The 26,546-nt window shown below is 43.3% G+C and overlaps 1 protein-coding gene across 4 annotated transcripts in view; it reads left to right on the top strand.

The window, feature by feature from the left end:
• Positions 1–26,546, top strand: part of DOCK9 (dedicator of cytokinesis 9) — a 426,004-nt gene that overhangs the window by 320,280 nt on the left and 79,178 nt on the right. For 2 of the 4 annotated variants that reach the window (XM_075336721.1, XM_075336718.1), the window contains 11 exons: positions 2,295–2,441; positions 2,601–2,684; positions 2,866–2,977; positions 5,414–5,592; positions 9,493–9,603; positions 9,711–9,834; positions 18,865–18,998; positions 20,517–20,631; positions 22,523–22,589; positions 22,847–22,894; positions 26,396–26,463. In XM_075336721.1, the coding sequence (XP_075192836.1) occupies positions 2,295–2,441; positions 2,601–2,684; positions 2,866–2,977; positions 5,414–5,592; positions 9,493–9,603; positions 9,711–9,834; positions 18,865–18,998; positions 20,517–20,631; positions 22,523–22,589; positions 22,847–22,894; positions 26,396–26,463 (1,189 nt within the window). Of the gene's footprint in view, positions 1–2,294; positions 2,442–2,600; positions 2,685–2,865; positions 2,978–5,413; positions 5,593–9,492; positions 9,604–9,710; positions 9,835–18,864; positions 18,999–20,516; positions 20,632–22,522; positions 22,590–22,846; positions 22,895–26,326; positions 26,464–26,546 lie in introns of all 4 variants that reach the window. The other 2 variants (XM_075336720.1, XM_075336719.1) reach the window with 2 other exon arrangements.

Raw genomic sequence — 26,546 nt, forward strand, 5'->3', positions numbered from 1 at the left:
GTGCACAACATCGCTAGGACCCGTCACACATACTTACCTGCCTAGAGACGTCGCTGTGGCCGGTGAACCGCCACTTTTCTAAGGTGGCGGTTCATTCGGCGTCACTAACAAATAAGGAATAACGTTTGGAACACCATTCTAAGTCTGAACTGGGTGCAAAAACCTAAAAAAAAATCACTAAGCGGCCGCCCAATAGAAGCAGAGGGGCGGAGAGGAGCGGGCTAAACATCCAGCCCACCTCCTTCCTTCCTCATTGCCGGCGGCCGCAGGTATGGTGGTGATCCTCATTCCTGCGGTGTCACACACAGCGATGTGTGCTGCCGCAGGAACGACGAACAACCTGCGTCCTGCAACAGCAACGATAATCTGGAAAGGAGCGACGCATCAACGACTAGGTAAGTAATTTTGATCGTTAACGTTCGTTCCTGTGTTGCACACACAACGACGTCACTAACGAGGCCGGATGTGCGTCACGAATTCCGTGACCCCCAACGACATCTCGTTAGCGATGTCGTTGCGTGTAAAGCCCGCTTAATAGTTAGGGCACTGCAGGAGAGAAATGAACCATAACCCCTTTAGTGCTGGATGGAATTAAATATGCTCCAATGCAGGGTAAATGGCGAGCGGACACTAAAGCGAGTCTGTGATCCACAATGCTCTTTGACCTTCTGGTCCCAGATTGCCCCGAGATCACATCAATGCTTCCCCAAGTCATTACAGTAAGGCTATGTGCCCACGGGGACAGTGTCCTGCGGATATATCCGCAGGACTTTCCGCAGGAGCTCCCAGGAAATTGCACCACAACTTTTGTCTGTTTCCATGCTGCGGAATGTCCTGCAGATAATGTACGGGTATTCTGCATTGAGGATACAGTACCATGGCTTCGGCACTGCATCCTCAATGCAGAACAAGTGCTGCAGTGATCGGGTGTACATACTTACCTCCATCATGCAGCACCTCGCTTTCCGGCGGCCGTGTCACTCTATCAGCATCTGCTGCACTGTGCAGGAGAAGGTGGGCGGGCCTGAACTAGCTCCGGCTGTCACATGACCGGAGTTTGTGCAGGCCCCGCCCGCCTCTTCCTTCCTGTACCTGGATCCACCGCGCTGCTGTACACCGGACGGAGAAAATGACTCGGGTGTCTGCTATGGCAGGTAAGTATATGGGACCCTGCGGAGAAATCCGCAGGAATAATTGACATGCTGCTGATTTTTCCGCAGGGAAATCCGCATTATTTCCGCTGCGGAAAAATCCACAGCGTGGGCACAGCACTCCCCAAATGCCATAGAAATGGCTGCAGATTTTTGAAAAATCCGTGGAATTTTCGCGAAAAATCCGCGGCAAATTCCGCGCATTTTTCGCAGCGTGGGCACATAGCCTAACAGTACAGCCTGCTGCAGGATCTCTTTGCCCACCTCCCCACAGGTTAAGGTCAACCTATCTTTTGATAGACCTGTAACTACTTCTATTCCTTATGAATTAACTATGATGCTACATCGTTTCAGACGTTTGCACTATGTTGTTCCTCTGTTATATCTCCTGGCAAATTTATCAATACATTTACACATGGCTGTTACCATTCCCCTTGCCAATATGGTGTTTTTATCCCTTTTCTACTTTTTTTGCACAGCGTTAACCACATCATTAAAGACTAAATATTGTTTAGGTCTGTAGGGACACAGCCAATCTACAAGCAGAGTGGTAATGGCCAATTGTCAGTTTACTCGTATATTGCCAGGGAAAATAACAGATCTAAGAAAAGATGATACAGGATTGTTTTTTCTTAATACATAAAAGCATTTACTAAAACAGAGATGTCAGGAGATCTGTGACAAATTCAGAAAAATCTCATCTAAAAGGAAAGGTGTTAAGTAAAGTTGTTTTGCAGTAGATGCATTAAAGGGGTATTTCCATCTCCAAGATCCTCTCGCCATATTTAGTTGGTGTAATATCCTATTAGAAATATAGTATAGTTCTCCTGATATAACTTTGTCTTACCTCATGTGCAGGGCATTGCACTTTAGGTATCTATGGTTACGACCATGAGCAACTAATTAACTGTCACTATATGAGTGGCCGTAATCATGGACACGTAAGCTGCAATGCCTTTCACATGAGGTAAAAGACATTGCTGTATCAGGAGAACTATAATATATTTCTAATTGGTGGTATTGGCTAATATTATTACACCTACTACATATTCGGATAGGATCTTAGAGATGGCAATAACCCTTTAAGGAAGGTAACATAATTCCAGTTTGTCTTGATACTATACTTTATTTTTAATTTTCCAGTTACTAAGGAACCAAAGATTCACGGCCTCTTTTCATCATGCGGTGGAAACCCTGGTTAACATGCTTATGCCACACATCACGCACAAATACAAGGACAATCCCGAGGCTTCCAGAAACGCTAATCACAGCTTAGCATTCTTCATAAAGGTAATGAGGCTTTGTCCCTTATCTCTAAGTGTAACGGTATCTGAACTGAGCCAGTATATAATTGTATAATTATGTTACTGGTAAAGCGTGGTAATTCATGAACACTACACACATAGTATTATTTATGATGCACATTTAATTACGTTTTATGTTTTACAGCGGTGCTTCACATTTATGGATCGTGGGTTTGTTTTCAAGCAAATCAACAACTACATGAGTTTCTTTTCACCGGGAGATCCAAAGGTAAGCCTGTCTTCTCCTGTTTTGAAGACACAATGTCGCCAACTTATCGCTTTGAATGTCTTTTGGTGCTCAAGTGCCACAGCTTTATACCCTTGATTCTGGAAGACAGCTGGTATCTGTTCGAGAAGGTTGAGCGCCTATTTCCCGCTCTCACTATGGTTCCTTTGTGTGATTTCTCCAGACGTTGTTTGAATTCAAGTTTGAGTTTCTGCGAGTCGTCTGCAATCATGAGCACTACATTCCTTTAAACTTGCCAATGCCATTTGGAAAGGGCAGGATCCAAAGATATCAAGGTATTTATAGCCGTATTTGTCTCATAATTTGCCTAATAGAGATGACTAAAATGATAGCCGTTCCCCATCTTCTACCTGCATGGGATGTATATGGCCAGTTATCTGCCTCCCAGTCATTTTATTCAGCTATATACTACTTTATAATAAAAGTGGTCAATCTCGGGGCTTCAAACATGGCATTTAACGCCATTAAAATGAAATATGAACAAACAGTGAAATATGGACAAACCGATATGTCCTTTTTTTTTTTTACCCGTTTTTGTTTTTTGTGTACCGTATTTTTCGGACTATAAGACGCACCGGACTATAAGACGCACCCCTGTTTTAGAGGAGTTAAAAATAGAAAAAAATAAAATTAAAGTAAAAGAATGTGGTCATGACACACTGTTATTTTACTGCTGACAGTGTTACTGAGGTAATAATATCCCCAAATTCTGTCCTCATATCCTCCATTCTGGGTACCTTCCAGGTATATATGGCCCCCATCGTGGAATATGTATGTTCCCCATCATTATGTGTGTGATCCTCCAATCTGGATTGTGTGTGTGTGTGTGTGTGTGTGTGTTTATATAGTTATAGTGTGTGTGTGTGTGTGTGTGAATATAATGTGTGTGTGTGTGTGTGTCTCTGTGTATATAGTTAAATAGTGTGTGTGTGTGTGCGTGTGTGTATGTGTGTGTAAAGATATATATATATATATATATATATATATATATGATCCAACCCCATCCAGGTGTACAGTAATGCCTTTATATACTATACTATTTATTGCCTTACTTTTACTGTTGTGAAGCTCATCCATGCTTCAGTTTGGTCCTGGCATTACAAACAAAGTCTCACATGTCTCAAGGACCTGCAGTGATGTGATGAAGAGGCGGGCACTGTGCTGTTCTGTGCTGCTCTGGCCCACTCCTCTGCATTACATCACTGTAGGTCCTTGTCAGCTACGGGAGACTGTTTCTAGTGTAAAGGCAGCAGGAGCAAAGTGAAAGTAATTTGAGCCCTCAGCACAGAGACTGCGGCTGTGCTGTGAAGGTATGCCGTGCTCTGGCCCGGACACTGCAGTGATCTGCACTTCCCCGGGGCCATACATGAGTGCAGCGGCACCCTGCTCCTGCCTCCTACACAGCGGACACACAGTCTCCCCAGCCGGTGCAGGAAGCCGGCGTCTGGAGCTCCCACGTGTGTCCGCTGTTTACATTAAACAAGTATTCATTAGCTGCTCCTCTTACCCGCTGACTGCAGAAAGAAGTGGGCGGGGAGCAGCTAATGAATATTCACTGACTTTAAGCAGCGGGCACACGTGGTTTCTCCAGCAGCCGGCATCCTGCAGCAGCGACCCTCCCTGCCTACTGTGATCCCACTGCATAGTGCTGACTCCCCACAGCTCCCTACCCCGCAGCTTCAGACCATAAGACGCACCCCACACTTTCCTCCCAAATTTGGAGGAAAAAAAGTGCGTCTTATGGTCCGAAAAATACGGTAATTGTGCTTTAATATATTTGATTTAGCAGAAAACCGATTTGAGCAAATCTTTGTTCTTATTTAGCCAAAAAACTTAGAGGAAACATAAGTCTATACATATCTAAATAAAAATGCACACAAAACAACTTTTCATTGTGCAAAAGATAGCAGAATACCCTCATAACAAAAGAGGGAAAAAAAAGAGGTGGTGGTTTATTCTTTGAATAGGCAGAATGAGTACCGAACGTTTTTACCAGTCCGTTATTTTGGGAAAAGCAACTGTACCTTATAAATTTGCCAGGAGCCCCAGATGAAGCCAGTTGAATATCATTGTTCCTATTGTCCAATGTCTGATGGGAAGAAAGCCATAAAAGAAAGAAAAAAATTGAAAGAAAAAGCATTTTGCAATTTTGGTAGTTACCAACTGAAAAGGGGTACAATCTCGCCTAATTTTTATACCCTTGTCCATCTCCATTCCCTTTTTCCATTTTATATGTGTTGGCATATAGATGATATGTTGAGAATCCTGTTAGCAGGTAGAGTTTATTTTATATGATGTTTTTATTTTCCACTTTATTTTCATCAATTAGCATTTCTTTCACCAACAATGGAGTCATTAGACCCTCCTGTAGGTAGGTGCAGGATTTGCAGTGTGTGGCAGTTTTTGCAGTTCTCTAGCTTCAGTTTTTTAGTTTGATGTTACATCATTTTATTTCTTTATCTGTAGAAAAAAAAAGATCCACAATTAAATTAATTGCCAGTCATGTGATCAGTTATAACGGGGTAGCTAACAGATGATAAGCGGTATTTTGAACATGTTCCCAGTACTACTAATTAGAGTGTCACTAGTTTGCTCGGCTTCCTATCATTAAACTGCTGACTGGTTTGTTACCAAGATGTTTACGCTGTTAAAATCAGGAACATGATGGCATTATTAATTATCTTTTAATTAATCCTTGTTTCCTCCTACAGATCTGCAGCTTGACTACACACTGACAGATGAGTTCTGCAAGAACCATTTCTTGGTGGGCCTCCTCCTGAGGGAGGTGGGAAACGCACTACAAGAGTTCCGAGAAATCCGGCAAATTGCCATCAGTGTGCTGAAGGGCCTGATGATCAAGCACTCTTTTGATGATCGATATTCTAGCAGGGTATGTGAAATCTAAGCAAGATAACAATTACTGATATTAGGGATTCAGTTTATGGATTTCATATGAAAACTGCAAGCTTCTTATATTTATGATGGGTCCCTAATGCCCCCAAACTGCCACCATGTGTTTATTCTTCTGTGAGCACCCTGCGTTACAAGCACGTCGCACAGTATAAGTGAAGGTGTAGTGTATGGCAAAAAAAAATGTAAAAATGCGTTTACAATATGTTAATTAGTTTCAGACTAGTCAATGGAGCATTTGGTCATCCCACTAATCATATTTCAAATCTTCTGGGATAGTCAGTCCCGATGTATCTGATCTATTGTCTATGATAGAATGAATAAAGGACTCGTACTGGATATAGAAGTCTAAAACAGTGTGACCCAACAGCATCCCTCACTGAAAGGTAAAAAAGACTAGCTGAGTGAGCTATGTTTTTGGTCACTATGACTGACCTTGCATCTGGAACTAGAGGAATGATCCCTGCTAAAGATCAGAATCACAAGGCACAATGGGAGGTACCGTCCAGCACGAGAAGCTGGTGCAAGGCTACCTGGACTGCTTGGGGGATCCGCTAAGCTAAGTGGTCTCTTCCAGAAGAATAGATTATGGATGGAAGATCGAGAAATGCACAGAAATCTTGTGGCTTTGCCAAACCAAGAAGTCTCTGATGATAGGTCTGATTCACTGAAAGAAGTGGTCAGATAACTGTATGGTTCACCTGTGAAATACACCCTACTGTAGGGTCTCAGATCATTGGACTGTGTCACCTCGGATCAAGCCTGGTATGCAAAATGACCAACAGCACAGTATCTACTGGACTGGCTGACTCACCCTTGACAGTGATTAAAGTGCTAACTAGACTACATGCAAGAGGCTTTCCTTGTTGTGCTGAGTCACTGAGAAAAATGGACAGTGTACAGTCTAGTTTACCTGTGTGATGTACAGTTTTGCGGGTCTTGGTTTATTGAGCTTTATTGAGTCACTTATGATGAGGCACTTGCCTTGGGAGAGGTGGTCAGAGTTTTGTCTGGATAGTTCAGTTGCTACCTCTAGCTGAGAAGTCACAGCTCACTGGTCTGCCACACTGTACAAAACAACAACACTCCTTGCCCCTGATGAAGCTGCTCTAAGCGACACGCGTTGGGCCAGGTCTTCCTTATTATAAGTTTAGTATTTATCATTACAGGGATTGTGTATATTTAGATCAGTGGATCTGGATCTTTTGACTACTGGGTCAGGATTTATTTTTTTTTGCTGCCTCAAACTGGGGTCCAGTCAAGGACTTATAGGTACTAGTATCAGTGTACTATATTATCCTCTGATGATTAGGTTATTAAGTCTGTACTGTATTGTTTGAATTCCAGTGCTTTTTGATATGAAGTAAACGGCTTGATATTCAAAAAAAAATTTTCATATAGATCCAATCCCTGTGAACCTTATGGAAAATTCATTATAAATAATTTTATAGGAAGACCAACTGGGTATTGTTTGTTGTCTTTGGTGCTTTATCACACTTTGTGCATTTTATCATGTTTGTTATTGTTGGTTTTAATATTTTGTACACAAATAAAATTGTTTTTTAACCCTTTATATACCTTGTGGAGTGAGTGCCTTTATGGTCAAGCTTCTTGTTTCTCCTGGTCTGCCACACTGAGGAAAGTGGCCAGAGTACTGTCTGATCTGCTAGTGTAATACACCCTGTAAGGGATCTTGCTTGGTTGTACTGGCTAGCTAAGTGAAGCAGAAAAAACGCCGCGTTGTTTGCCTCCATGATGTCCCCTGCTGAGTGGTCTCACTCTGTTGTTCTGACTCATTAAGTAGAATGGTTGGAGTACAGACATGTTCATTTGGGTGATACACCATACTGAAAGATCTCTGCTTGCTGACCTGAAATACCCTGGGAAGAGGTCTGAGTACCGTGGGTTTTGCTTTTGTGATATGACCGAACAATGAGAGCTAGGAAGAAGGGACAAGGCCTATCCAGAGGGCGAGAAGAAGCCAGTGCGACTCAGATTTACTTGTGAGAGAAGCACGTGACCTATTGGGAGTAGGAACTGAAGTAGGGGACTAAAGAGTCTCAGTCTCGCCCGAGAACCAGGGGGGCCTTTGGCCTTGCAAAGGAGGCCAGAAGGAATCGTCATAATGACTTATCGCCTTTGCTTAGTGGGGGGAAACAAGAGTGGCCCACGCTGCTCTATTACCCAGCTTAAAGGAGAAAAGACTGCATTCTACTCTTCTAGAAGGGTGGCCCTCAGGTCACTGAGGTTTTGGGGGGTATAAAGTTGCGAGGTTCCACAAGTTGACTTAGTTGATCTCATAGGTTTTCTATGAGATTCAGATCTGGAGAAAGTGCATGCCACCTCCATTTGAGGGTAACCCACTCTGCAGCAGCCATTCCCTAATGATGTGACCTTGGAAAGCTGGAGCATTATCATCCATGAAGCTGAAATTAGGCTTGTGGTGTTCATGTAGAGGCACAATGACTGGATTAATTGTTATTCAAGTATTGGGGCTTGTCAATATAACATTCACAAAGTGTAGGATAGTTCTGTATTGATGAGACGTATCTGCCCGCTATGTAACACCCCCACCACCAAAGGTTCATCTGGTGACCACAGTGCCTGATACATAGCCCTCTCCTTGACGTATCGAACATCGTTGGTGACCATCATTACTACTCAGAGTGTATTGACTTTCATCAATGGACAGCACTGAGGCCCACAGCTCCCTCATCTAGTAATACAGTGATGCTTGTGCCTAGTGGTGGGATCAGGTACCTTTTGTAGGTTGCTTAGCACACAGATTACGCTGATGTAAACAGTTTTTTTGTATGGTCTGATCTGACACTCTAGTGCCTCTCCTCTCCTCTCTCCTTATATGTGACTGACGTTTTGTGGCATTTATCATCCGGTTCCAAAGGGCATTGTTTACAATGAAGCAGTCATCAGTGTAGGATGTGGCCAAAGGACACCTACTTCTATGCCTTTCTGTGACTCTTCCAGTCTCTGTGTATGTCTGTTGCAACCTGCTTATGACACTCTGTGATACTCTAAGCTCACAGATGAGGAGGACTGTTAAATACCAATTCTAATTGAACTCCAAATGTATTGGTCGATTCATGGAACAAACATCTGTTGTGAATTTTGCCATTAAGCTCCTTATTAAAGAAGAGCAAGTCCTGCAAAAAGTACTGAAACATTGAATACTTGGATTTGTGCAGTCAAAAGTTTACAGAAGGTCACATTAAATTTACCTGAAAAGGTTAGAGGTCATTTTAGGAACATCCTGAAATTTCACCCGAGAGTCAAATATCCCTAATTTTTTGTGAGTAGTGTATATTGGTCCTTCTATGTACAGTATATGGAGTAGCCAAGTGTTCACTTGGTTAGTCTGAACCTCATGTAAAGGCATCTGCTATAAGTGACAGTAAAGCAGTCAGTACTGGTGTTAGCCGACCCATTTCTATGAAATATTGCTTGCGCATTTCACTCTTTCTAAGTAAATCTTATCAGGATTAGGGGGTGACGGATTGGATCGTATTTATTCGAATTGTGTACATTTTTATGGTGGAGCTGTCAGAATGTGCAGATGGCTGAGTAAACACTTTTCCACATTGCAGAATTTTAACAAGTGCGGAGTGTTTTACAATCCTCCTACACATATTTTGTAGCAAAGAATGGAAGAATTGTTTAAATTCAGAGCTTTTTTGGCAAGAGGACCCATTGTAGCCATGTGTTGAGACTTACATTTTTCAGCATAAAGATTGTAAAAGGATGTCTTGTTTTCAGACGAAAATCCAAAGCAATGCAACAATTAAAGGATGTGCACAAGTGAAGTATTTCTTGGCAAGAACTTTTACAGAGCAAATCTATAGCATGCATCTCGTTTCCATTTCAGAGCCAGCAGGCGAGGATAGCCACGCTCTACCTGCCGCAGTTTGGGCTCCTCATTGAAAATGTGCAGCGGATTAATGTGAAAGAAACCTCTCCCTTCCCTGTAACGCAGAGTGTAAGTGTTAAATACAGTCCAGGCACATATTGTCATACGATCTGCCTCCCGATTTTCCATTTACCATTTATATCATGAGATGTCAAGTTTATTTTTGTGTCTTAAAGAATGCAAAAGATGAAGCTTTACTTAACGCAGCCACTGGAAATCCACTGGTAACACCACAGAAGCCAGGCAATACATTGGATAATAACCTCCATAAAGATCTTTTTGGCGTTATCTCTGGCACAGGTGAGTGAGCATATCCCCTTTTGATTGGCATCCCCTTCCATACCTAGACTAAAGGGGCATTCACACTGCAAGATAATTGTGATCAAGGGGTGTTTGTTTCATGATTATCATGCCATGTAAACAGGCTGCCTTTGAATGAGCAAAATGCTTGTTCGTTGGGTGAAATGATCTTTCATGCAGCATAAAAGATCATGCTTGTTCTCAGCGGTATATTTCCCTATGTACACAGGACTCGCACTTATGAGAACAATGGCAGTCTATGAATTTGAGTACTGTTTTCAGTCTGCATGGGGGTGATACATTAGTCAATTATATATTGCGAATGGCAAAGAGAACCCTTGAACTAAAGGCAGAATAAGTGTTAATTTTTAACCCCATAGCGACGGCCTAACGTCTCAAGACGTCGGAAAAACAGGGTACTTATTCTGTTCCGACGTCTTGAGACGTCAGGCCGGAAAAAGGTTGTAGCGCCCCCCAGTGACGAAAAATCTCGGGGGTTTCAGCTACCGGGGGTAGCTGAGACCCCCAAGATTATGAATCGGGGTGTTTTTTTTGTTCCCCGATAATGTGATCGCCGGTATACACCGTATACCGGCGACAACATTAAAAAAAAAAAAATGGCAAATACTACTAATTTCTTTCTCATCTGACATGATCAAACATGTCAGATGATAAAGAAATATAAGCCCCTAGTGCCCCCAAAGCCCCCGGTACCGGAGAAAATCACCCCCCCCCCCGGACATCCAAAATGGCGCCGACGCGCGGCGAAAACTCCCGCCGCCGCCGGCTCTGCATTTCCCTCCGATCTGAAATGATCAAACATTTCAGATCGGAGGGAAATGTCCTCCCCCTGATCCCTGCTCCGGTCCACCGGAGATCTCTGGTTCCTCGGAGCCCCCTCCGGTTCTCCAGACCTTGCAAGATGGCGCCGCCGCGCTGAAAACTGCTGCTGCCGCCGCCGCATTCATTTCCCTCCGATCTGAAATGATCAAACATTTCAGATCGGAGGGAAATGTCCTCCCCCTGATCCCTCCTCCGGTCCACCGGAGCTGTCTGGTCACCGGAGCCCCCTCCGGTTCTCCAGACCTTGCAAGATGGCGCCGGCGCGCTGAAAGCTGCTGCTGCTGCCGCCGCATTCATTTCCCTCCGATCTGAAATGATCAAACATTTCAGATCGGAGGGAAATGTCCTCCCCCTGATCCCTGCTCCGGTCCACCGGAGATCTCTGGTTCCCCGGAGCCCCCTCCGGTTCTCCAGAGCCCTCCCTCCGGTCCACCGGGGTCCGATCCGCTAGATCCCGGTATCTCCCACCCGATCTGGGATCCCCCGTTCCCCCACCGCCCCCGCACAGTACCTCAATAAAGGATCGTTGGGTCCCCCGGTCCCCCGCGGCCCCCCTTCCTCCCTTCTCCTGGAAAATGGAGGGCGCATGCGCAGTGTGCTTGGCATAATCTGCCTCCTGCACCCGGCAACAAAAAAAAAAAAAATCTGATTGGCTGTTTAGATTTGAATACTGTGATAGATCCTATCACAGTAGTCAAAATGCCAATATTTGATAAATATGGCAGCATTTAGGTCTGCCTTTCTCCTCTCTCCCTTGTAGTTGATCTGGGAGAGAAGAGAGAGAGACTACGTGCTGCCATATAGAGAGAAAAAGTTATAAATTCACAAAGATCATCATATTCCCAATTTTTCTGATCACCCCCCTGTGATCATCCCCTCCTCCATCATTCCGTCATCCCTCGCTGCGTCATTCCCCTAAATATTTTTTTTTATAATCTTTATAAAAAAATTTAGGGTTTATATAAAAAAAAAAAAAAAATACTAGTGTTAGGTTTAGGTTTATTTTTTGTTAGCCAGGGATAAAAACAAAAACCATGGCCCGCAGGATGTTTACGGCAGAGCAAGCGTACTCACTGCTTGCCTCCGGCAGTTCTGGGTCAGAGACCGAATCGGCCTCAGAAAGAGATTTTTCGGATAGCGGTGACGATTCGGCTTCCTCCACGGGGTCCCACACCCCGCTAGTCGCCGCTGCTGAAGCGTCAGGGGCAGGACCTAGTTCTGTAGTCCCCCATGCTCTCTGGAACCCCGACCCGTCCTTTACCCCACAAATTCCCCCTTTCATAGGAGACCCTGGCATAAAAATAAATGTCACCAATTTTGCCACACTGGATTTTTTCCAAATTTTTGTTAACCAACAAGTACTTGAGCATATCACCCACCACACCAACTTGTACGCCCGTCAATATATTGCCCAAAAGCCAACATCTGTGCATTCCCGTTCCTGGATCCCCACAAGCGTCCCGGAAATCAAAAAATTTTTAGGCATTACCCTCAACATGGGAATAGTGAAAAAACCCAGTTTACGCTCCTACTGGGCAACCAAATCTGTCCACGCCACCCCTGTATTTGCAGCCATAATGCCCAGAACCCGATATGAGACCCTATTGAGATTCCTCCATTTTAGTGATAATTCCCAAGTCCCCCCAAGAACTGACCCCAATTATGACCGCCTTAAAGGGAACCTGTCAGCAGAAATGTCCCCTAAAACCTAACAGATTCCCCCTCTGCAGCTCCTGGGCTGCATTCTATAAAGGTCCCTGTTATGATTGTGCCCACTTTCTGACCGAAAAAAAGTGTTTATAAAGTTGTACCTTTTTGGCTTCTGATTCTGTAAATCCGTCACGGGGGCGGGCTGCCTGATGGCCGTTATTCTGCCCCCTGGTCCTGTATGCCGCCCCCATCGCTGATTTCCATACTTCTGGACGCCGCCCACTGCTCCAGCCATCCCCGCGCATGCCCAGTGCCCATCTCTCGGGGATGAGCACTGTGCCCAGCGTCACCGCTGGTGACGTGCACGCAGGGTTAAGATTATGGGCGGTGCTGTGATGTTTATTCCTAAGCAACCGCCCATAATCGCGGGACCGCGCTTTCCCCCTCGGCCTGCTTCTTTCTGCGCAAGCGCGCTGCTGCTGACCTCACTTCGCCTCCTTCCCATCTTGCCCCGAGGCAGGAAATAGATGGGAAGAGCGCGGAGCAGTGACTACACCGAAAGCGCGGTCCCGCGATTATGGGCGGTTGCTTAGGAATAAACATCACAGCACCGCCCCTAATCTTAACCCTGCGTGCACGTGACGCTGGGCACAGTGCTCATCCCCGAGAGATGGGCACTGGGCATGCGCGGGGATGGCTGGAGCAGTGGGCGGCGTCCAGAAGTATTGAAATCAGCGATGGGGGCGGCATACAGGACCAGGGGGCAGAATAACGGCCATCAGGCAGCCCGCCCCCGTGACGGATTTACAGAATCAGAAGCCAAAAAGGTACAACTTTATAAACACTTTTTTTCGGTCAGAAAGTGGGCACAATAATAACAGGGACCTTTCTAGAATGCAGCCCAGGAGCTGCAGAGGGGGAATCTGTTAGGTTTTAGGGGACATTTCTGCTGACAGGTTCCCTTTAATAAATTGAAACCCCTAATATCCCTCCTGAAAGAGTCCTTCCTAACTTCCTACAGCCCAGAGGAGAACGTTTCGGTTGACGAGTCCCTAATGAGTTACAAGGGCCGTCTCTCATTCCGTCAGTTTATTCCCTCCAAAAGAGCCAAGTATGGCATAAAATTATATAAAGTGTGCGAAAGCACCAGCGGGTACACGTGTAACTTTATCATTTATGAGGGTAGGGACCGCCAAATAAGCCCACCCAACTGTCCCCAGACAATTAGCATCCCAGGAAAAATTGTCTGGGAGCTAATGACGCCATTTCTTGGTAAAGGTTACCACGTGTACACCGACAACTACTTCACTAGTATCCCCCTATACCAATCCCTCCATGCTGCAAATACAGGGGCCTGTGGGACAATAAGGAAAAACCGTGTTGGTTTGCCGGCACAGTTAGTGTCCAGACGTCTAGACAAGGGGGTGTCATTCGCACTGGCAAGTGACAAACTGCTTGCCGTAAAGTGGAATGACCGCAAGGACGTCTACATGCTCACCACCCTGCATGAGGACACCACTGTGTCGGTCAGAGAGAGGGGAGCCACCAGGGACAAACAGAAACCCTTCTGTGTGACCCAATACAACAGGTTTATGGGTGGCGTGGACCTGTCTGACCAGGTGCTCCAACCATACCTGGTAAAGCGGAAAACGAGGGCCTGGTACAAAACGGTAGCAATCTACCTGATACAGATTGCTACCTACAACAGTTTTGTACTGTATAAAAAATCACAAGGGGCCCTCACATTTCTGCAATACCAGGAAAAAATTATTGAGTCCCTCATGTTTGACTCAGCGGCACCAGAGGCAGCCTTCGAGTCAGAGAATGCCCGGAGACTAACGGAACGGCATTTTATGCGTCTCATGCCTCCTACTCCCACCCAAAACCGTCCTAAAAAAAGGTGCCGGGTCTGCAGCAAACAGGGCAATAGGAGCGAATCAAGATATTACTGTCCCATGTGCCCTTCCCAGCCAGGACTTTGTGTTACCCCCTGCTTCGAGATCTACCACACATCCCACAATTATTAGACATCATACACTATTCCAAAATTGTGTGGTAGGGTTTTTCTTTCACAACATTTATATTTCCTGTGTAGTGAGCCCCTGTGTTACTTGTCAAATAAAATTTACTATTTTCATCAGTAAAACACATTTTACCCCATTTCACAAATAATTCCAGGACTTGATCACTCACATACCGAAGTGTTATGCAGACAAATTCTCGTCATATGCCCACGTCTGCGTACTCCAGAATGTGGACCCCGCAAATGTTCTTGAAACATCTGATCATCTGACAAATAATTCCAAGATTTGATCACTCAAAGTGTTAGCACCAGTCATCTTAAGGCCCCGTCACACTAAGCAACATCGCTAGCAACATCGCTAGCAACATCGCTGGTAACGAACAACTTTTGTGACGTTGCTAGCGATGTTGCTGTGTGTGACATCCAGCAACAACCTGGCCCCTGCTGTGAGGTCGTTGGTTGTTGCTGAATGTCCTGGGCCATTTTTTAGTTGTTGCTGTCCTGCTGTGAAGCACAGATCGCGGTGTGTGACAGCGAGACAGCAACAACTAATGTGCAGTGAGCAGGAGCCGGCTTCTGCTGAGGCTGGTAACTAATGTAAACATCGGGTAACCAAGAAGCCCTGTCCTTGGTTACCCGATATTTACCTTTGATACCAGCCTCCTCCGCTCTCACTGCCTGTGCTGCCGGCTCCTGCTCTGTGCACATGTAGCTGCAGCACACATCAGGTAATTAACCCGATGTGTGCTGTAACTAGGAGAGCAAGGAGCCAGCGCTAAGCATTGTGCACTGCTCCCTGCTCTGTGCACATTTAGCTGCAGCATACATCAGGCAATTAACCCGATGTGTGCTGTAAGTAGGAGAGCAAGGAGCCAGCGCTCAGTGTGCGCTGCTCCCTGCTCTGTGCACATTTAGCTGCAGCACACATCGGGTTAATTAACCTGATGTGTGCTGTAACTAGGAGACTGGGGGCTGGTCACTGGTTGCTGGTGAGCTCACCAGCAACTCGTGTAGCCACGCTCCAGCGATCCCTGCCAGGTCAGGTTGCTGGTGGGATCGCTGGAGCGTCGCAGTGTGACAGCTCACCAGCAACCTCCTAGCAACTTACCAGCGATCCCTATCGTTGTTGGGATCGCTGGTAAGTTGCTTAGTGTGACTGGACCTTTAGTCTGACTGCTATTACAACTACGTCTTGGTGATACGGGCATGATAATTTTATTGGAGGATCTGAAGCTGTTCTGTAATTTTACACCATGGGCTTTACTGCATGGTTCTTGCCGAACCTCCTGCACTGGACAATACTTTTATAACCCTGTGGGGGACTGGTTGTTTTGTGCATATAGCGGTTCCGACCTTGGCAGGTAGGAGCCTGTTATGATGTACCATGTCGTCTGGCACAATTGTCCCTCATACAGGGATTGATGATGCTAAACAGACATTGTACGACCAGTCTCTGAAAAATTAACGTGTCCTTCTAGCCCTCCTGGTGTTCCTTCATCTCTGGAACAAGCACAAGTCTGCCATATAATTGGCGGTATTTTCCTCCACATTTTGCCCTTCACTCCAAGATAAAATGTACAAAAAATCCATTTATGTGGGTTTTCAGTTGTTCTGATAACACATAGGCTCTGCAAATCAAATAATCCAAAATTTGAAAAGTGCACCTTCCCTTCCAAGTCCTGCCGTTTGCCCAAACAGACGTTTTTGACTACATATTGGGTATCGCTGGACTCGTAAGAAAGTGGGTAACAAAATGAGGGGTCCACGTTTTGGTGTTACATCTTGTAAAAGTGGAAAATTTGGTGCTAAAGCATCACTTTTGTGAAAAAGAAGAACATTTTCAATATGACAACCTATTGTTATAAAATTCTGTGAAGTACCTGTGGGTTCAAAATGCACACTATACCCCTAGATAACATCCTTGAGGGGTATAGATTCCAGAATGGGGTCAGTTGTGGGGGAGCTCTACTGTTTAGCCACTTTAGGGGGTCTCCAAACACAACATGGCGTGCGCTAATGATTCCTGCCAATTTTGCAGTCCAATGGCGCTCCTTTCATTCCGCACCCTGCCGTTTACCCAGACAGTTGATTTCCGCCACATATGATGTATCGGCGAACTCAGGAGAAATTGCACAATACATTTTATGGTGTTTTTTTTCCTTTTACCCTTGTGAAAAAAAAAGCTAGATGGTTGAAGTAACAATTTTGTGTTAAAATTTAATTTTTTTATTTTCATGGCTCAACGCTATAAAGTTCTGTGAAGCCCCTGGGGGTTCAGGGTACTCACCAAACATCTAAATAAATTCCTTGAGGGGTCTAGTTTCCAAAATGGGGTCAGTTGTGGGGGGTTTCTGCTGTTTAGGTACCTTAGGGGCCCTACAAATGCAACATGGTGCCCACAATCTATTTCAGCCAAATTTGCTTTCCAAACTTCAAATATTGCTCCTTGTGTTCCCAGCCCTCCCATTTGCCCAAACAGAGGTTTCTGACCACATATGGGGTATCACCGCGCTCATAAGAAAGTGGGTAATAAACATTGGGGTCCAATTTTTGGAATTACCTCTTGAAAAAGTAAGAAAATTAATGCTAAAGCAACATTTTTGAGAAAAAAATGAAAATTTTCAATATGACAACGTAACGTTATCAAAATCTGTGAAGTACCTGTGGGTCCAAAATGCTCACTATACCCCTAGATAGAAGCCTTGAGGGGTCTAGTTTCCAGAATGGCGTCACTTGTGAGGGGTTTCTGCTGTTTAGGTACCTTAGCGGACATGTAAATGCAACATGGTGCCCGCAATCTATTTCAGCCAAATTTGCTTTCCAAACTTCAAATATTGCTCCTTGTGTTCCCAGCCCTCCCATTTGCCCAAACAGAGGTTTCTGACCACATATGGGGTATCACCGCGCTTATAAGAAAGTGGGTAACAAGTTTTGGGGTCCATTTTGTTGTGTTATTTCTTCTAAAATTGATTACATTTGGGGTAAAGCAACATTTTTAGGTAAAATTTTATTTTTTGCTTTTTTCATTCCACATTGCTTTAGTTCCTGTGAAGCACCTAAAGGGTTAATAAACTTCTTGAATGTGGTTTTGAGTACTTTGAGGGGTGCAGTTTTTAGAATGGTGTCACTTTTGGGTATTTTCTGTCATCTAGGCCTCTCAAAATCACTTCAAATGTGATGTGGTCCCTAAAAAAATGGTTTTGTAAATTTTGATGTAAAAATGAGAAATTGCTGATAAACTTTGAACCCTTCTAACTTCCTAACAAAAAATATTTTTTTTTCCAAAATTGTGCTGATGTAAAGTAGACAAGTGGGAAATGTTATTTATTAACTATTTTGTGTCACAGAACTCTCTGGTTTAACGGAAAAAAAATTCAAAAGTTGAAAATTTCAAAATTTTCAAAAATGTTGCCAAAATTCATATTTTTTCACAAATAAACGCAAAAAATGTTGTCCAAAATTTGGTACTAAAATGAAGTCCAATATGTCACGAAAAAACAATCTCAAAATCAGTGGGATCCGTTGAAGCGTTCCAGAGCTATAACCTGCTAAAGTGACACTGGTCAGAATTGCAAAATTTGGTCTGGTCATTAAGGTGAAAATTAGCTCCGTCACTAAGGGGTTAATATTACAACAGTTAATATTATGAAGAAATTGCATTTTTCTTAAACACCCAGTGCGTTGGATAGGTCTCCTATACAGAGGTAGACATATCTTTTTGTAGCTGTCCCTATTGTATTGCACCCCAAATATAGTAAAATAAATGATCATTAATTGCCCATAATAATAAACTGTATGGCTTCTGACCATCACAGTGTATTCTATTCCTATCTATATATATGTTAAATGGACCTGCCAACACGTGCATTTAAAAGTATCCATTAGCCTCCCCAACATGTTTCACCATACTGGCTTCATCAGGGGACTGCGGCTCTAAGTCTGATAAGGCCAGGATGATAGAACTTGTTTGGGAGGCTAATGGTTTTTAATTGAACAGGCGATGACAAGTCCGTTTAATACATATAGACTAGATTACACTATGGTGATCCGCAGCCATAGTTTACTGATATAGGCCATCAAAGATCATTTATTTTCCTATGTTTGAGGTTCATTACTTTAGGAAGACTGCTATAAATAGATTAGTCCCTCTGTAGAGGAGACCTATCCACCGCACTGTGTGCTTTCAAGGTTAATGCACTTTCTCCGTATTATTAATTGTTGAAATAAAAGTTTTGGTTTTTTTGCCTCTGTCAGTACGTAGTTGCCCCAGAGCATTCTATGTGCACTGAGCCATCTTTGATAGATTGCTGAGTGTAAATCGATTACTTCTGTCTGCCTTTGTAAACAGACCTTCAAACGACTGCCGATTGGTATAAGCTTACGATCGCTGGTCATATTGTGCCACTTGTTCTTCTGTGTAAACGGATGCAAATGCCATATTCTACCAATGTAGTATACAGTATATATTAGATTATGTGACGCTTATTTAACCATTTAATTACTGTTTCCTGCAGCTTCCCCACATACCTCATCCACTCCCAATATAAACAGTGTGAGAAATGCGGACTCCAGGGGGTCTCTCATCAGCACAGACTCGGGGAACAGTCTTCCTGAGAGGAATAGTGATAAGAGCAGTTCTTTAGACAAGGTATGTCTAGTGCCGTTCTTTTTTTTTTTACCATCTTCAGAAGTATTACCCTGATAATTCCCGTGCTATCATACCTATTTTATGAAAAGAATGGTTTGAATTTTTATGCAATGTATGTCTCCATCACTTTACGTATGTGTCTGCTATTCAGAATGAGTTAGACCATGTTCACATTTGCGTCTGGTGCCTACATTGCAGTTTCTGGCATATTTGACTTAAAAAGTAGCACTATACACACTATTTTTTTCAGTCAAATTGATGGACACCTCTTGGAACATGGCAGATGCCGCTATAAGTCTGGAAGCAAAGTTTGACACCCTTGGAATCTAACATTTGACAGATCCCGTGGTTTTTCTTATAAAAGAAAAGCCCCACGCGCATGTGAACAGAGTCTGAGATTTTATGGCTGAGGTCTCTTTGTGAACTTGTCGTACTCTTGTATAATATGTAGAGCGTGCAGTAAGTGGTTAAAGCATTTCCTCCTCGCCTTTACCATGCATTCACGGTGCAGAAGGACAGACTGCTGCGGAGACATTCTGCACACGCCCTGCGCTCTAGTGGAGAGGACGAAGACTGCACACAGGCTGCTAAGAGAAACCGATACACTATGGATTTCTCTCTGCTGACAGTGCCTGTGCTGTCAGAGACTGCATTGCATGCTGCGGTTTCTCCCCAGAATCCAGAAGAAGTATTTTATAATCTTGTTTCTAGTATCTGATTACATAGCATGTGATAAGTATCGGATACATCCTGACAATTGATAATATTCTAGGATAATCCGCATATTAACCTGATGCGCAGTGATTAGCTTGCTCATTTGTAGTGATTGCAGTGTTATACCACCTTTCCTTATCCTCGCTGACTTTCACTTTGATCTTAGAATGTAGTCGTTTTAAGTGGTCTTAGGCTATGTGCCCACGTAGTGTATTTTCATGCAGTTATGCTACGTTCTGCACCGCAGCGTAACTGCATGCGTCCTGCGTCCCCAGCACAACTATGAAGATTGTTCATAATCCATGCCCACATGGCGTATTAGAACGCAGCGATTTGCATGCTGCCGAAGCGCTGCGTTCTAAAAAGCAACATGTCACTTCTTTCATGCGCTTTGGATGCAGCCCCCGCTCTTGTCTATGGGAGAGGCTGCATCCAGAGCGCATGAAATCGGCTTTTCATTACGGACTGTTTCTGCAACGATTTGAAGTGCACGTGTGCTGTTCAAATCGCTGCAGAAATTTCTGCAGGGACAGAACGCAGCGTGGGCACATAGCCTAATTGTTGTCTTCTCATTATCCACTGTGCGACCTTGTAAGACCTGTGGAATAATGAGAGCTGATGAGGAGCATTGCTTCCCTACAGAATCAGTTACTGCTATGGATAGTACCTTGATGCTTTCCCTGTGTGTGACTGTTTGCAGTGCTGGGCCTTTGTGACGAGGCCACGTCTACGTGTCTGCTTAATCCGGGCTCAGTCACTCCAGTGTAATAATGGTGATAATTACTACCTGTTTTACATTCTTAGAATCAGCACGGAGGCTCTTTAGGAAACACACTGCTTCGCTGTGACAAGCTGGAACAAGCCGAAATCAAAAGTTTACTCATGTGCTTCCTTCACATATTGAAAAGCATGTCAGATGGTACGTGGTGCTTGTGAAATAGATCTAACATAGGTAGTAGTATACCTTAAGTTGTGTTATTTTAGCTGCATTTTTTTATTTCATTATAGGTTCATTGGAAACTTCTTTTTTTATGAGAGAAACTTTTATTAATACATTTTTAACATCATACAATCAGTAGACCAATATTAACCCCCTATTTAAAATTGTTAGGAGTAAATAGAGACTTCTATCTGGTCCTGGTTCAGGCTCCCACATTCCCCTTCTAGGAATCCCTTCCCATTATCAGTAGTTATGCCAGGAGAGAAGAGTGACCTCACACTTGGCAGGTTCGGTTTATTATGCTGTGTAGCTGTCTGGCAAGAGGGGGAGCCTTTTGAAGGTTTACACTTTTCAAGATTCTAATAGCCCAATCATCTTTGAAGTGTATCATGGAAAGAGTCTATCATCTATAATGTAAACAGAGCATATCTGCACGATTTTGTAATATAATGTAAAGATATGGCTGTAATTGTGCTGTAATACTGATTACATTGAGATATTTGGTGAAGAAATCCTCCTTGTTTTTCTCCATAATCATCATATGTTGTACCCCGCTAATTAGATTTCGGTTCATAGATGCCAGACTGTACACTGCATCTTCTCCTCCCTGTCTGTGATTCCCTGGACTCGCTGTTTGGAGGCAGGCAGAGGGGTCGGGGAATCACAGACTGGAAGGAGACAATCTACTGTACAGCCCAGCCCTTGTGCACCGAAATCTAATTAGCAGAATACTTCAAATGATGATTAAAGAAGAACCACAAAGTTCTCAATTTAATCTGTATTGCAGTGGCATTGCAGCCATATATTTACATTAGAAAATCACGATGACAGGTTCTCTTTAACTTACTGGATTATCTTAATGCTGCTCCCAAATACTGTAGTATCTTTTATTAAACATATATAGTGGAACCTTTAACGAGAACAATCCGTTCTGGGAGTGTGCTTGTTAACCAAGTTACCCGTTCAGCAAAGCAAGATTTCCCATAGGAAATCATTGCAATGCAGACAATTTGTTCCACAACTTGTTAAATGTCCCATCCTGGTCCCCTATTGTGTCATTCCACACATGCACAAACACACACAAACTCACATAAACACACAAACACACAAGCACGCACGCATGCACAAGCACATATTATGCTCCCCTTACCTTCCGTTCCATCGCCGGTCTCCTGGGACTTGCTGTTCTCTGGTACGGGCTTTGTATCGGGTTACCATAACGACAAGGGAGGAGCTTCAGCTGCCAGAGCGCTGACGTCAAAGGCAGGAGCCGCTTGCCTCTGATTGGTCAGCGCACTGCGTTTGAGCAGCGGTGACAGAGGAAGTTCCTGCTTCGTTGCTATGGTTGCCGATGCACAACCTATACCGGCGAACTACACGACCCAGGAGGCCGGCGATGGAACGGAAGGTACACATATTATGCTCACCTTACCTTCCGTTCCATCACCAGCCTCCTAGGTTTTGTAGTTTGCCGCAAGGACGTCGCGATGTACCGGCGGACTACAAGAACCATGAGACCGGCTATGGAACGGAAGGTAAGGTGAGCATAATACTGTATGTGTGTGTGTGTGTGTTTGTGCGTGCTTGTGTGCAGTTTGTGCATGCTTGTGTGTGTTTGTGTGGAGTGCAATTGCGGGTTAGAGCGCGGTGGATGAACGGAACCGGAAGTGTGTGTGGTGAGTATTTTGCTCGTACAGCAAAGCTTTCTCGTAAACAGAGTTACAAATTTACAGCAAGCTTTGCTTGTTAAGCGAAATTCTCGTTGACTGGGTTACTCGTTAAGCGAGGTTCCACTGTGTTCATGTCCATTGCATGTCCAGAATTTCAGCCAGGTAGTAGTTGATAATCTTTCATTTATCCTGTTCTTCAGATGCACTGTTTACATATTGGAACAAAGCCACATCAACAGAACTGATGGACTTTTTCACCATTTCAGAGTATGTACCTATATATTTCATCATAAGCTATAAATTATAACTTGTATATTGTCTGTTGCTCCAATTCTACAAATTAAAAAAATAGATATAAATTAGATTGATACATAAAAATGTTTATTTGAGGTATAATCTGCAAATTATCTTACATTTGTTTCTTTTCCACAAATCTCATATTACAAAGCCCTATCTTCCTGTTTCCCCATTATAGCATTGTTATATTTCATTGATCTTTTGTGTGATCTCTCTCGTTTCTGCAGAGTATGCCTTCATCAGTTCCAGTATATGGGCAAGCGATACATTGCCAGGTATAGTGTTACATTAAGCTGTGTGAGCCTCATGACACCTTCTGCTTCCAGACTGGATTGTTTTGGTGTTTTTCAAGAATAATAACCTTATTTTAATTAATTATCCTCCAGTCATTGCAAAGTTCTGAGTTTCTGTACTTCAGTACCCTATTTTGTTTCCTTTTCTCCCAAACATTATGCTGGAGTGATGTATTATGGCCAGTTGATGCTTCGTTAGATGCTTATTTGAATTGCTGGTAGCCAAAGATCTCTATACTACATTCAAACAATTTGAGTAATGGACTGACCCTTTTGGAGTCTCTGTGCTCCCAAACCCTGTACATCGACAAGAATTCCTATGCTCTGACTGAAAATCTGTTCTGCTCAATGATGAGCAGCAGTATAAAGGAGCTTACTAAAGGAGCATGAACTGGGCACTGAAAATGTGCTGCTGCATAGTGTTTCGTAGAGGAAGCAAAATGCAAAAATTCATAATATTGCAAAGGCTGCAACAAAATTTACTATTTAGTTATGATGTTCTGGCCTATACTAAACATCCAGAGGAACATTGCGTTAATTACAGGATGATTTACAATTTCATACAGAAATATTGACAGTTGAGGTTTATGATAAATGAATTGTAACTTCCCGTGAGCAGAGGATTTTTATTATCTTAGATAAAGGACCAATAGATACTTAATATATGCAATTAATGATATTTTTAATAACAAAAAAAGGTAGATTTTCTAAATACACATTACATTGTAGGAAATAGATAATTTAGTGACAAAAATGTGTAATTGGTGGAGAAGGATAAACTTTATGGACCTAGGTCTTTTTTCCACCTATGTAACTATGATTGGAGGATTAGGGTATTGCTTTTTTCTTAGTACATATCATTAGATTAGCCCGGGATGATCGGACTGATTGTCCTGTGATTTGTGTAATATCTTTCACATGATCAGCTTGTCCAGTGTTTTATGTAAACTATCCAAACAGCAGTCATTGTGTTCAACTACAAATAGCCGACACGAACTGTTAAATTCCTTGCACTTCGGTGGTCCGCGTTAGCTGTACATCCACAAGAGCCTCTGGTCTAGTACAATACATTCAGCCATCACCACTGAGGCCAGGCTACTGGTGAGGATCACTGGAGCCGCAGGAGAATTTCACAAGTAAATTAAATGTTGTTATGTTTATTTATTACATTTCCTGCTTAGGATCACTTAGTAAAATCCTGGACAAACCCTTTAAAGGGAACCTGTCACCAGAATTTTCGCTATTGAACTAAAAGAATCCCCTTCTGCAGCTCCTGGGCTGCATTCTAGAAAGGTTCATCTTGCTACTGGCCCCCCTTTCAGACCTAAATAACAACTTTATAAAATCTTACCTTTTGCTATGGTAATGAGGTTTGCTTGCCACGGGGACGGGCTGTATTTCGTCCATTATTCCCCCTCCTGACGCTGTTTGCCGTCCCCCAGTGTTCATTTACATAGATGAAGCCGCCGCCCACATCTTCCACATAATCTTGTGCCCGCGCTTTTACCTCTGCCTTTACCGTTAAGCGCATAACGCGCACGAGATTATGGGCGGGTACTTGCATGACGCTGGTGATGACATTAACAGCGCCGCCCATAATCTCGCGCCTGCGCAATAACATCACCAGTGTTCACGATTTGAAAACAGTGCTCAGTCCGCGATAGTGCCACTGCGCCTGCGCGAGACTTCAGGAGCACTGTGGAAGATGTGGGCGGCGGCTTCATCTATGTAAATGAACACTGGGGGACGGCGAACAGCGTCAGGAGGGGGAATAACGGACGAAATACAGCCTGCCCCCGTGGCAAGCAAACCTCATTACCATAGCAAAAGGGAAGATTTTCTAAAGTTGTTATTTAGGTCTTAAAGGGGGGCCGGTAGCAAGATGAACCTTTCTAGAATGCAGCCCAGGAGCTGCAGAAGGGGATTCTTTTAGTTTAAAAGCGAAAATTCTGCTGACAGGTTCCCTTTAAGAGCACACAATCAAAGCCTACCATTTAGCTGTACATTTCATGCCAAGAACAAGATAGCAACCCATCATTCGAGCTCAGGAAAAACCTTTTCCAAAGTCTCCTTTGAAAACGTATTTTTTTTACGAAGCTTAAATAAAGATTTAGCAATTTTTTTTTTATCTTATGAAGGATCTGAACCTCATCATTGGCAGTACATATACAACTACTGGCTGTACTACAGATATAGCTTTATCCTAATAGTATATAATCACTATAACAAGCTTTATTTCCATGACCTATTTCCTTAATCTTTTATCATTTGACCTTATTAATAATAAAGTACATAAAACAAAAAATTAATGAAGCTATGTGTAATTCATGTTTCCCCTTAAGCCTAACAGTACTGTATATCTATGTTCTACTACTCAGATATTCCTAAAAGTGTTAATTTTATGATTTTGTAGAACAGCTCAAGCTGGTTGTAGAGTTAATGATTCTTAAGTTTGGTGATTGAGTCTCAAACTTTTTACTATACTGGAAAGTGGCAGGTCTGGTTATTTCTCATTGTATGGACAATTTATCTATTGGAAAATCGTTCATATCATGCGAAATGAATGAGTCTTGGCATCAGCCAGTATTGATGGTAAAAAATAATAATAAAAGTTATAAAATCTAAGTGTTTCACCAATTTGAGTTATTACAAACAATCTTTAAGTCTATGACCAGCTTCAGTACGGGGCCTTGTTCATTATATTCCCACAACCTACTTATCCTCTAGGGATTAACGACCATAATTCACATTGTGTACACTGACAAACCGATGTAAGCATGATCCATGGTGCCGAATGCATGTTCCGGGTATCTCACGTGATAACATGAATAATCAGATGTCACAGATTGTTGCGTGTCCTGCCTTGGCCCTCACTTTAGCACCGGTGGTGGTACACTTTAGGGAGCCAGCCTCAGCTGATTGCTAACACGGCTCACTCTTTCTGTTTTCCTCACTTGATTGCTGGCAAGTATAACAAAGTATATGGCTCTTCTCCCTTCCTGCTTGGGTAAGACAATCACCGTGCCTTGCTGCTTTTCTTTTGCATGCCTTTTTACATATGGCATTTTCCGATTTAACCCTTTTGAACATTTCATTGGATAGCTAATTGCATCGACACATTTCTTCCTCGCCATATTGGACCATAGTTTGATTTAGAATTTTCCTCGTTATCTAGTTGTATATAGTGAGTAATATTTATGGGAGTAGCCACTACCCAGATTTGACTTTAGTGCTTTGTTAGTAGCATGTTGCTTTTATGGTTAATTTGACATATTTTTATTTTTTATTTTGCTTTAGACCCAATTTTTTTTAATTTAAGGTTGTGTGTTTCTCTGCTTTACTAACTGCCCCCACTTCTCTGCAGTGGGGACACATCTAACTGGTGCTTCTATCCCATTTCCACTCATCTTACAGGAACCAGGAGGGGTTGGGACCCATAGTTCATGACCGAAAGTCTCAGACATTACCTGTTTCCCGTAACAGAACAGGGATGATGCATGCCAGATTGCAACAGCTCAGCAGCCTGGATAACTCTCTCACTTTTAACCACAGTAAGTTCTGTGATGATCTTCGCTATCTGCCGCCTCTTCTTGTACCACCACAGCACTGGCACGTACCAAAGCCTCTCTACATC

This window comes from Anomaloglossus baeobatrachus, chromosome 2 (assembly GCF_048569485.1).
Source record: "Anomaloglossus baeobatrachus isolate aAnoBae1 chromosome 2, aAnoBae1.hap1, whole genome shotgun sequence".
NCBI lineage: Eukaryota > Metazoa > Chordata > Amphibia > Anura > Aromobatidae > Anomaloglossus > Anomaloglossus baeobatrachus.